This window comes from Dipodomys merriami, unplaced genomic scaffold (genome assembly GCF_024711535.1).
Source record: "Dipodomys merriami isolate MVZ:Mamm:240054 unplaced genomic scaffold, mDipMer1.0.p SCAF_19, whole genome shotgun sequence".
Classification (NCBI taxonomy): Eukaryota; Metazoa; Chordata; class Mammalia; order Rodentia; family Heteromyidae; genus Dipodomys; species Dipodomys merriami.
In genome coordinates this window covers 1,257,436-1,270,000 of record NW_027203270.1, presented here as the reverse complement: position 1 = coordinate 1,270,000, position 12,565 = coordinate 1,257,436, and the positions used below count along the sequence as shown (strand labels likewise).

Below are 12,565 nucleotides of genomic sequence, written 5' to 3'. Positions count from 1 at the left end.
GTGGAGGGGAAGGGGAAAAACAAATAGTTTAAATAGGAATCCAGGTGGACCCATTGCAACAAGGAGATGTACAAGTCTTTATGTCGAAAACGAACTTTACAACTTTCGTGCGGGGCGGGGCGGGGGGGGACGTGGGGGGAGGGCGGGGAGGATTTGGTGGGGGACAGGGAGGGGGGGAGGATGGGAAGGGATGGGAAGAGGAAACAAAGGAGGAGGCTACAATGCTTGATAAGAAATGTACTCATTATCTTGCCCATGTAATTGTAACTCCTCTGTACAGTATTTTTACAATAAAAAAATTACAAAGGCAATATAAATAAATAATGTAGGCTTCCCAAATGATAACATCTTGTGTATCCATAGTGAAATGGTAAAACCTTGGAAGTCACTGTTGATGGAGAACTAGTCACTAATCTATAAATTGATTACCATTTCAACAGTTATCCATATCCCCTATGGGGACAGTCTCAGTCCATAAGTCCTATGACTTTCTCACTGATTAAAAAAGTCATATTAGATAGCATTAATGCATAGTCTATGCTGGGTGCCATATACATAGAATGCTTTCAGTAATTATAGCTGCTTTTGGGGGGGGGAAATAAGTACAAAATTCCTTAGGAGGAATGTAAAGTGACTGGATCCTTATGTTTATGTTTGTTAGCCTGGCTGACCTTGAAGTCTTCATAAAAAGTAGTGAGAAAGGCTTGCTCACAAAAGTCAAACAAGGAGATTTCCAAGGATTGGTTGACATCATGGGCCACCTTATGGCCCTTAAAGAAAGGCAGAACAGCACTGATGATATGTTTGAGCCCTTAAAGCAAACTATTGAATTGCTGAAGAACTATGAACAAGAATTACCAGAAGCTGTGTTTAAGCAGCTAGAGGTCAGTACACTTGTGTATTCTGTACAAAATATGTAGGAGAGCTTTAGCCTTTCTGAGTGGAGTGAGGTGGGTTGCAGGAAATAGAAAAAAGGACCTGGTGGGGATACACATCCAGGTTTTGGAACTACAGTGTATGGTGCATGGATAACATCAAGTATTTTCTGGAAACTCAATAAAGGAAAAAAAAAGGTATGCTGGGGATATATAGAACCAATAAAGATGAAAATATTTTTCCCCCAAGAACCAGAAATAAGATAGCGCTTGGATTTGAGGGAACAATGTGGCCAGAGTGATATAAAGATAATCTAAAAGCACAGAAGGGGCACCAAAGAATAAAATAACAAAGCGGTCCTACAGAATATAGAAAACAGGAAGGGCTAATGGGTTATAAGTTAAAGGCAAGAGTAAGGTTAGTGTTGAGTTAGAAGTAGGTGGGATTGGAAAGAACAGGCATCCAGAGAGATACGTTGAGGAAGAGTTTGGGGATGATGTTGAGAATGAGCAAATAACCCTGGTACATTCTAGTATGATTCTACAGTGTAGATGAAGGCAGCTAGATGATACCCAGCCTCCTGGTCTGGGAGAAGGGGAGCCCTGTGGGTGTGATGACACCGAAGTCTCCTTTGCAGGAGCTGCCAGAGAAATGGACCAATGTGAAAAAGATGGCCATCACTGTGAGGCAGCAGGTGGCCCCGCTGCAGGCTAATGAAGTGACCCTCCTCCGCCAGAGGTGCACTGCCTTCGATGTGGAGCAGCATCAATTCCAGGAAAGGTTCCACAGAGATGCCCCCTTCAGGTATGGCCCCTAGGTAACCATAAATGGCAATCACTGAGGGTCTTTTGGTTGAATTCTCTACCGTATTCTTTGAGCAGTGGAAGACGGTCTCAAAGTCTTCGGTGTAGTTCCTTGGTTTAGAGCATGGTGCTAATAATGCATCCTATTATGACTTACGTGAGATGATCAAAGATTGTACAAAATACCTTGTCTTTAAAGAAATATTTACGAGTTGCTTTGGTTTCCAAGTTTGTGAGAAGATTTTATGTGGCAGAATGCTAGGATTTTTCTAAACCTTTAGCATTTTGAGTTCTCACAGACTTCTTCCCTTTTGGCTGAAAGTGGTCAATAACATTTTTTTTTCAGTCATGCTGGGAGGTATTTTGGTAGCTTAAAGCAAGCATTGAAGTGAAGGTTTACTGAGGGGGGAGGGGCTTTCTCCGGGCTTGGTAATCAATCATCAGACACTTCTCTACTGGGTCTTGTAAGTCTTTTCATAAACAAAGCAAGAAAAAATTACTCACATGGCTCCAACTCCTGCACACGGGGTTTCACTCCCAGAGGTTTCCAGTGGGGCAAAGGGAAGGGTAGAGAAGTCTGGCAGGCCTCTGCTTCCAGCACTGCCTAGATCCAGGGCTCCATGCAGGAGAACAAGCTGGTTCTGAATGGCTGGGTTTCCTCCCCTTCCTCCAGCCACTCTAGTCTGTATTCTGCTTCCCAGAACTGAGTTTTCTTCATGTGATCCCTCTATAGTTTGGGACAGACAGACGTAGATCTCCCCAAATGTAGAATGTTCTATGTAAGGGATGAAGTGCTCTTATACTCTCAAAGTCATAAGAAGTAGTAAAACAATAAAACAAACAAAAACACATGCAAATTTGTTGTCAGGACTAAGTACGTGGATAATAGGTTGAGGTTGCCTGGATCTCACTTCAAATCTAGTATCTATGCCTAGTTTACAATGTGTTACTTATATAGATAATCACATTTACCTCATTGATTGTAAAAAGGATTTGAGAGAATTATTTAGCACTATGCTTGTAAAATGTTGAGCCACCATCCAGTAGATTGTTCTGGACTTTACACTGAAAGCCTCATGTTCAGACATGCTTCTCTGTTCCTTCCAGCACCCTGGAATGACTAGTCTTCCAACCTGGCACACATCCATGGCCTATTCTTTTTATTTTTTTATGATTTATTTTAATTGACAGATAATAATTGCTCATCTTTGTGGGGTATGGTATGATATTGTGGTACTTTTATGCTTTGTGCAATGATCAACAGAGGATATTGAAGTTATCCATCATCCCAAACATTTATCATCCCTTTATGATAAAAAAATGCAAAATCCTCTCTTTGAGCTTGTTTAAATTATATTTTACAATATTGTTACCCACAAATCACCTTTCTGTGTAGCAAGACACCAGGCTGTATTCTATCTATCTAGCTGTGATTTTGAATGTGACAACTAATCTCTCCCTACTCCCTCCTTCTTTTACCCTCTGTAAGGGTCTACTCTTGTCATTCACTCAACAGTCTCTGTCTTCCAAGCTTCTGAACATTATCTTTGGATCTACCAAAGAACAAATGAGTATGTAAAAAGGCAAGGAAGGAGAGGTATATAAAGTATATATAAAATATAATATATGGGCCTGGTGTCAGTGGCTCACACCTGTAATCCTAGCTGCTCAGGAAGCTGAGATCTGAGAACTGCAATTCAAAACCAGCCTGGGCAGGAAAGACCATGAGATGCTTATCTCCAATTAACCACCAGAAAACCAGAAGTGGCACTGTGGTTCAAGCGGTAGAGCACTTGCCTTGAGCTGAAGAGCTGAGGGACTGTGCCCAGGCCCAGAGTTCAAGTCCCATGATGACGATGAAAAAGAAAAAGAAAAAAATGAATGAATGAATGAATAAATAAATAAATAATCATGTGCCAGGCCCTGGTGGCTCATACTTGTAATTCTAACTACTTAGGAGGCTGAGACCTAAGGTTTATAGTTTAAAGCCTGCTTGGGCAGGAAAGTCTGTAAGATTCTTATCTCCAATAAATTACCAAAAATCCAGAAATGGAGTTGTGCAAATGCAATTGAGCAAAAGAAGCTCAGGGACAGTACCAGGTTGTGAGTTCAAGTCCCTCATAGCCAGCAATAAATATTTGTAAAGCATGCAACTCTAAACAGGGTGTCACCACTTGTTTGCACGTTAGAATCACCTAGAGGAGCATTTAAACCTTCCAATATTTTGCCTGTCCTGAAGATCAACTACATCTGGAGACTCTTGCATGAATATTGTATGAAGCCTCCCAACTGATTCTACATGCAGCTAAGTTTGAAAACCTCTATCCTACTGCCCTAAAGGACAATAACTAGTTTCCTCTTAAGCAATTGTCCAAGACATAGAACTCCAAAGGACTGTATCCTGGAAATGATCACCTCATTCCAGTAGAACAACTGTTGCTCAAAAACATTTGTGTGCCTCCCTTGGGAATTATTCTTTAGAGTCTAGGGATTATCCTTTTTACTCTCCTTTGGTCATGCAATTGAATTTTCAAAATTGAATGCTGTTCATGCAGAGCCAACACTAATGAGGGAGGTGGTTTCTCAAACTGCTGTGTTAATCACAACTACATCAATAACAGCAGCCATAAAAAAATTATCTTAGTGGCTGACAGCATCAGCTGTCTCAAAAATTTTCAAAAGAATTCTACAGATGCTAGAAGAAATGTCTTCATGGAAAGACTTTTGAGACTGCATGAAAGGGATCAACATCGGTACATTTTTTGTGTGTCTGTTAAGAACCTGATCTCTTGTCATTTTTGTATGTGTATCAATCAGCTGTTATTTTACTTTTATCTGATAGCTGCATTCATTTTTTCTTAGCCCTTGTATCTGCTGGCTGTGAGGATATTGCTACTCTTAGCTGGGTTTTCCAAATTCACATCTGTTAATTTGACATGCAGATGAATCATTGGAAGAGAATGCTTTGAAAAGAACTGCTCACAGCAGTGGGGGAAACCAATGTACTGTAATTTTGATATATTTCTTTTCTTGTCATGAAAACCATCAGGATTAGAGCAGAATCATGAATTTATTCCTAAAGGGAATCTTAAAGGATGGCAACTCATGCATTTTTGTTTTGTTCTTTTTTACTGTGTGTGGGGTGTGTGTATGTGAGAGAGAGAGAGAAAAAAAAGAGAGAGAGAGAAAGACAGAGAGAGAGATAGAATGTTTAAAATTTGTAGCTGCTGAGTATGTGCTAGATCTTTCACTTTTAGATCATTTAGGAATTTCTAAATTGCAAACCCTGAAGCATCACTCTGTGAATAAAATTTCTGCTCCTGATTAGATCTCACAGATTAAGCTCTTCTAATGATCTTGTCTTGGAAGAAGGAAAAGAAAATGAGTGTCTCATTAGGCTCTTACTGTCTGACAGGTACTATGTGAAGTCAGGTCTTTTGGATTCAGGTTCCCTGGATTCAGGTTCCCTCTTCATGTCCAAGTCAAAACTTTTCTTCCTCCTTTAGTCCTTAACTCTCAGTTTTCAAAATAGTTCTAGCTGAGTTAGCACACTTTGTAATAATTGGCCGAACTATCACACCCATGTTTAAGGACCTTCTGCAACTCTTAAAATTGGTGACTAATTTCCCTCCCTGAGTGATAGGAATGTTCCACACTGCTGGCAGCTATCGCCTTGTTCAGTCTTTGACCTTGAGGACCATCTTCCTGACCCTAAGAAATGGTTCCAGAATCAGTACTTCTCTTACCCACTTACCCACACTAAGACCAAGTAAATCCAGGTATTTCTTATTGAAAACAATCTGTCCCTCCAACATCTAGCTCAATGGAGATCACGAGTATTTTCATTTGAGTCAGACTCCATGAACAGATGTGAGAGACTTCTTGAAGAATCCTCTATGAGGAGCTGTTCTATGACAACTGATAAAGCAAGGCCTTCCATGTGACTCACTGCAGCAGATAAAAGAGAAAAAAAAGGACTTTGGTCTTGTTTGCCTAGTGTCTATTTTCTCTTTAAAATCTGGAGGAAAAAAGAAATAGTAGGATTCCTCCTTAAGCCTTCCAGATACATATTAATAGCCTACATTAAGTCACTCCTTCAGGTTTGGTCCTGATCTTCCAGCTCACCTGATTCATTCACATGATTTTGTTTCTATAAGGCAAATTTGGATGTGGTTTTTACAATGGAATTAATAAAAAAAAAAACAGAACAACACAACAACAAAAACTAATGATGTGGGTGCTAGGATTCTCTCTGACTTCAAGAACTTACTATAGCCTCACAGACTATTTCAGAATTGAATAATAAGAATGCACCAGGTGCCATCATTAACTGAGGCAGCTCATGTATCCTGGGAGAAGATGGTACTTGAGTCGATGGCAAATAAGACCTTTTTGGGATTAAGAAGAATTTTTTTGAAAAAAAAGAGAACATTAAGAATGGCAAGCAAGGAGATTCTGGGCAAAGTAAACAACACATAGGAAAAGCCACAAATCTGAGAATGCAAGAAACAGCTACAGAACTACAGGCACGCACAGCTGGAATGGAGAAGTATGTGAGGGAAATAGAGAGGTCCAAGGGGCCCAGTTTGACAATGGTCAACCACTAAGAATGGGAAGAGTACACGCGTGTTCCCTGCCTCACAATGGGGTTCCATCCCGATGTCTGCTATAAATTGAAACTATCATGTCAAAAAATGCATTTAATGGTTATAACCTACCATAACTCAGCATCACAGCATGATGGGGAAGGAACATTGGTTGTTTCTCCTTATGATTCCCATGCGTGGTTTTCTAGGCCCACTGCCCAGCACCATAGAGAGTATCAAACTGCATGTCTTTTGCTTGCCTGAGATAAAAATCAAAACTCACATTTTAAATACAGGTTCTATGCTTTGACACCATCATAAGGTCAGAAACCCCAAAATTAAACTCTCATAAGTTGGGGACCAATCTATGATATAAATCCCACGACCAACATAATGGAATGAGACAGACTCCACACCAGGTTTCAACCAGAAGAGCCCTGGTGCAACCTAGCAACACAGTGGCATAGATAATGGAGAAAACAGGAAATCTGAGAGAGATTTAGGAGAGATCATAAGCAGGACTGACTGAAGAGGAGAGATGAGCAAGGATAGTCTTGGGTGATTTCCCATCTTCCAGCTTAGACAAATAAATAGATATCATCGTCCCACTGTGTCCCGAGACAGAAATAGGACATGAAGGACTGGCAATCACAAGTTCAAGGTCAGACACACTGTCACATTCCTGTGGGTGTCCTGCTGAGATGTGCCATGCTTCATCCTGTATACAGCTATGGGACTGGGGTTAACATTTACCCCTGGCTAGCTTCCCAAGAACCAATAAAAATCTTTTACTCTTCTCTCTCTTCCAATGCTCATGTTTGAGTGAAGCCTGAATCAATCATTTTCGCCACAATCGTGCACATGAGCACTATATTTCCATTTCTCTTAATTAAAGTGTTATTCATGCTGACTTCCCAGACAACTCATTCATATTAAAATACTCTGCATTATTATTTCAATTCTAAAGACTCATTACACCCTGTTTCCCTCCTATGGCTTTCTGGTTTAGACCTGTACTATCATCCCCCCCTGCATTTGGAGAAATGCTTCATGTTTTATTAGGTACATCATGAAATAGGTTTATGAGCATTCTGGCAAGTTTTTCCTACAATTATGTTTTCATTCTGGTAGTTGGTTGCTTCTTGTGGGTATGAACTCTTGAATTCTTAATTCTTCTTCCTTAACCTCCCAAATGCTAGGTTTATACAAGTGTGGGCTCATAACCACCACTCATGATAATAGAGCTACATGCTCTCATGGCTAGAGGTTCCCTCACAGAATAGGCCAAACTAGTTTTTAGGCATGCTTAGATCTAGGAAATGACTATCCGCACATTTAAAACAAACAAAAACTATAGCACAGAGTGAGGAAAGTTGGGAATAGGCTTGACAAATGCTCACCTTCTACAAATATTTAAAGAACCAACATTAGTTTAAGAGCATTCGTATGTGGTAAGGAAAGAATGGTTAGTTCAAATTTATTATCTTCTGTGTACCCTTCAAATAATTTAATAGCTCAGATCTTATCTAATCAGTCATTCCAGAGTGACACTCCATTCATAAATTATACAGGATGTGAGCATTATGAATTTATCTAAATTTTATAGATCTTATAATTGTACTAACAACTGAGGGACTGTGTCTATCTGCACCAATAGTCTGCAAATGAAAAATAGAAGAATCACTCATGCTTGGTTGGGGACCCTTCTTAGATGCTCAGCCACTAGTTCTGTCTAGTCCCCACTTCCCACTCCTCCAACAGGAACAACCTCTTCACCAACATACAGTATGTTTTCTTCACCTCTGAAAATTCAAAACTGGTGCACTATTCTGAAATACCTAGGAGCTGAAAATCAGCACTGACATCCTGGTCACTCTCTTGAGATGTAGATCTACAATCATAGCCCACAAGCCCAAAATAATCTAGATGGAACAAACAGGAATCAAACACCATAAGCATCAAAGTTAATCTGACACAAATTTAATAATATGCACAACTGTTCTTATGTTGCATGGTAATTAGGAGTAAGTGGTAAGCAATTCAGGTAAAGGACTCTTATTAGGATTACTTTCTTATTGAAAAGTCAAATATTTCTAAAGACAATTGAAAAAGGGGGCAGGAGTTTGCAAGTCATTTTCTTCCTTCTTCCCTACCTTCTTTATCTTATCAACAGACACTGGCACAGATACATTACACACACATATGGACATGAACACACTGTAGTGAGAAAGAAAGAGCCGATTCTCCAGTCATTCATTTCCTCTCAACTTTCCCTTGAATGAGGAACCCCATGATACCTTGGCTCAGGTTTTAGAAGAACATACTATCCTCCCTTAAGTCATGGTATCCCCAATATCTGGCCCTCTATGTACGCAGAGACAAGGAAACCTGAGCTTGGGAATGGGGAGGAGAATAAAGGGAGATTAGGAAGAAAGTCAGACCCTCTTTGAAACTTGGATCCTAAGTGCCCCTCAGCAAGGAACTGATACCTGGCCACGTGAGCTGCTTTGCATGGGGGCTTCTTGAGTTGGGAGAAAAGCTATATCAGGAATACATGTCTTGTGAAGGATAAGGTAAAGTATGAACATTTACAAGTTCAGGAGTCCTCTTCAAATGGATGTGCACCTTAGGCATAGAAAGCAAAGGAATGCAGAAAGGAACTAAAGCTGTAAATCTAGATATAGGACATAGCCAACTGAAGTACAGAACTAGATGCAGAATTAAGACGGAGGCCACAACTGGTCAGCAAAGGGTGTAAGTTGACAGATGGAGTAGATGCAGGACAGTTTTGGTGGAGGGAATTAAGGAGATGAGATGGTGGCTGGAGGTAATCTGAGCCCTGGAAGGCCTTTGTACTTCTCTCCATGACCACCAATTTTCCTTCTCCGAGTTGAGGCACCATCACCTAACTGAGGCTGATACAGGACACTAGTGTGCGCTTCCCCATGAACAACACCACTCTGGCATGTCAGAACCAGCAGGAAAGTTTGAAAAATACTGTTTCTGGATCCCATCCCCAATGAATCTGACTTAGGTAGTGAAGCAGATTGGGCCTAGGAAATCTTTGAAAGCTCCCAGAAGATCCTCACATCACAACCAAGATGGAGAGTCGTGGCCTAAAAGGAGAGGTACCAGAGCAGGCCAGGTTAGCCACTTCTCCATCTGGCAGGAGCTTTGGCTTTCCAGCTTCTACAAGAAAATGACAATGCTATTTTTGTGTTTAAGTGATCCTGCAGAGGCCAATGGCCAAGCGAAGAATAGAATCAGTGGGGGAGGGGCCTCAGTAACAAAATGAATAGTTTTATTACTTCCTCATATCTGAAAGTTCCAAGTATGATATTCCTCTTGCATTGCTCTTTCTCCAATGCTAACCCCACTCCCGCTATTCTCACATACCTTTCCTTCCCAGGATTAGCAACAATGATGAAAGTCACTGCAATTTCCTGGAATACTACGCATTCAGAAAATTTTGCCAGCCATTACCTTGGCAACTCTAGTACTAGAGCCCTGTGCATCACACTAACCAAGGAAACACATCATGTTTTGTAGGTTTGATAGCATCAACCCTCATCAGATGCTGGATGTCTGGCACTTGGAGATCCAACACATGGAATCTACCATGGCCTCCATTTCTGAGTCTGCCAGCTTGTTTGAGGTCAGTGTTCCCGACTACAAGCAGCTGAAGCAGTGCAAGAAGGAGGTGTGCCAGCTGAAGGAGCTCTGGGACACCATCGGAATGGTCACCTCTAGTATCCATGCTTGGGAGAGGATGCTGTGGAGGGATATCAACGTGGAAGTCATGGATGTGGAGTGTAAACGGTTTGCCCGGCACATCCGCAACCTTGACAAAGAGGTGAGAGGTTGGGATGCCTTCTCAGGTCTGGAAAGCACCGTGCTGAACACGCTCACCTCCCTGAGGGCAGTGGCTGAGTTGCAGAACCCAGCCATCCGAGAGCGGCACTGGAAGCAGCTGATGCAGGCCACAGGCGTGAGCTTCACCATGGACCATGACACCACCTTGGCCCACCTCTTGCAGCTCCAGCTGCACCGCTTCGAAGATGAGGTCCGTGGCATCGTGGACAGAGCGGTGAAAGAGATGGATATGGAGAAGACCTTAAAGGAGCTGCAGACCACCTGGGCGGGCATGGAATTCCAGTATGAACCCCACCTGCGGACCAATGTCCCCTTGCTGCGGTCTGACGAGGACCTCATTGAGGTTCTAGAGGACAATCAAGTCCAACTCCAGAACTTGATGATGTCCAAGTACATTGCTTTCTTCTTGGAGGAAGTGTCAAGCTGGCAGAAGAAGCTGTCCACAGCAGATGCAGTCATCTCTATCTGGTTTGAGGTGCAGCAAACCTGGTCTCACCTGGAAAGTATATTCATAGGATCCGAAGACATCCGGGCTCAGCTACCCCAGGTAACTTTACTAAAGGAATCCTGTCATTTTTCTAATCTGGGCTGAGGGAAAATCACCTCAGACCTTCCTTTTCTGCCTCCCTGCTTTGGCTTTTCTTCAGAGCAGGTCCACACACACTAACCTGCCCCACCATTCAAAGACCAGAGGAAAAACCAGGAGATGAAATGCACACCAATCAGTCTGCCTTTAGCTGAGCTGATGAAAGAAAAGATGTGATCTGATCTTTTGTTTCACTTTCTTTCTTTTTATGTGATATTTCATTAAGAGTTTCAATTCAACATGTCATTTTATGAATACAATACATCTTGATCAATGTCACCTCTTCTACCATTCTCTCACATCTATACCAACACAGTCTACTCATCTGGTTCACATATGTACATTTAATATTATGACTGTATTCATCCACACTTAATTTCTCCATTTGTCTGCCCTCCTTTCCCTTGACCTAACTCCCTTCCCAACAAACAAGATATGTTTCAGCTTCCTGCTAGTTATTTTGCTAAACTACAAATAGTTGTCCAAAGGAGTTACACCATTATAATCCTCCCTTGTGTATATAATACACATATATAATACATATACATAATATATATGTGTATATAATACACATATAATACACACATATATATGCATATGATCCTGTATATATTTTTGTTTAGAATTTAGATCTAGCTTCCACATATGAGAGAAAACCTGTGTTTAGTATATGAGGTATCTGTCTGTCTGCCTGCCTGTCTACCTCTCCTGTGTTTGCTATATGAGATATCTGTCTGTCTGTCTGCCTGTCTATCTATCTATGTGTCTTTGTCCATTCTTCCATTGAGGGGCATCTGAATTCTTTCCATAACTTCGCTATGGTAAATAGTGCAACAATGAACATGGGTGTGCAAGTGTGTTTCCTGATTTGTAATCTTTTGGATAAATGCTCAAGAGTGATATCCCTGGAGAGTAAGGTAGTTCTACTTTTTTTTTGAGGAAACTCCAAACAGCCTTCTATAGTGGTTGCAACAGTTTATATTCCTACAAAAACTGTGCAGTAGGGATTTCTTTTATCCCCGTCAGCATTTGCTCTTAACTATATATTTTTTCCTTAATGGATAAATAATTCATTCATCTTTACTTTGTTAATTTATAAGATTTATCTTTCCTGTAGTCACCCTGCTGGGTGACTTTGAATATCTATCATGTTTATTTTACTTTCTAAATATATTTATATATTTAAAATGGTTCTTGTAAAGATGATGCACAGAGGCATTGCAGTTACATATGTCAGGTAATGAGTACATTTTCTTTTTTTATTGTGAAAATACTGAACAGAGGGGTTACAATTACATGGGCAAGATAATGAGTACATTTCTTATCAAGCATTGTAGCCTCCTCCTTTGTTTCCCCTTCCCATCCCTTCCCATCCTCCCCTTGTCCCCCTACCTAATCCTCCCCCACCCACACCAAAGTTGTAAAGTTCGTTTTCGACATAACGACTTCTACATCTCATTGTTGCAATGGGTCCACCTGTATCCCTATTTAAACGATTTGTTTTTCCCCTTCCACTCCACAAATTATACCGACATCAAATACAGTGAAAGCAGGGGTTATACCGTAGGGGAGGGGCATACAAAGCAACAAAAAATAATCTTATAAATGTGTTAGAAACAATCGCATGAAAGAAAAAAAACATTTGAATGCATATCTTAGGGTTCATTTCCTTAACATCAACTTATCTGACTTTTTCTGCTTGACTCAGACATATACTAGTTATTGCAAATCTTTGTTAGGAAACAGAAAGGCTTGGAAAAATTATATTAAGTGAAATAAGTACATTTCTTTTTTAACAGGGTCACCCCCTTCCTATATTCTCTCCCAGTTTTTCCATTCTG

General features: G+C 40.8%; 1 protein-coding gene across 3 annotated transcripts in view; it reads left to right on the top strand.

The window, feature by feature from the left end:
- Dnah9 (dynein axonemal heavy chain 9) overlaps positions 1-12,565 on the top strand; it is a 343,799-nt gene that overhangs the window by 83,769 nt on the left and 247,465 nt on the right. For all 3 annotated transcript variants that reach the window (XM_070026946.1, XM_070026945.1, XM_070026947.1), the window contains 3 exons: positions 662-884; positions 1,514-1,680; positions 9,815-10,685. In XM_070026946.1, the coding sequence (XP_069883047.1) occupies positions 662-884; positions 1,514-1,680; positions 9,815-10,685 (1,261 nt within the window). The remainder of the gene's footprint in view (positions 1-661; positions 885-1,513; positions 1,681-9,814; positions 10,686-12,565) is intronic.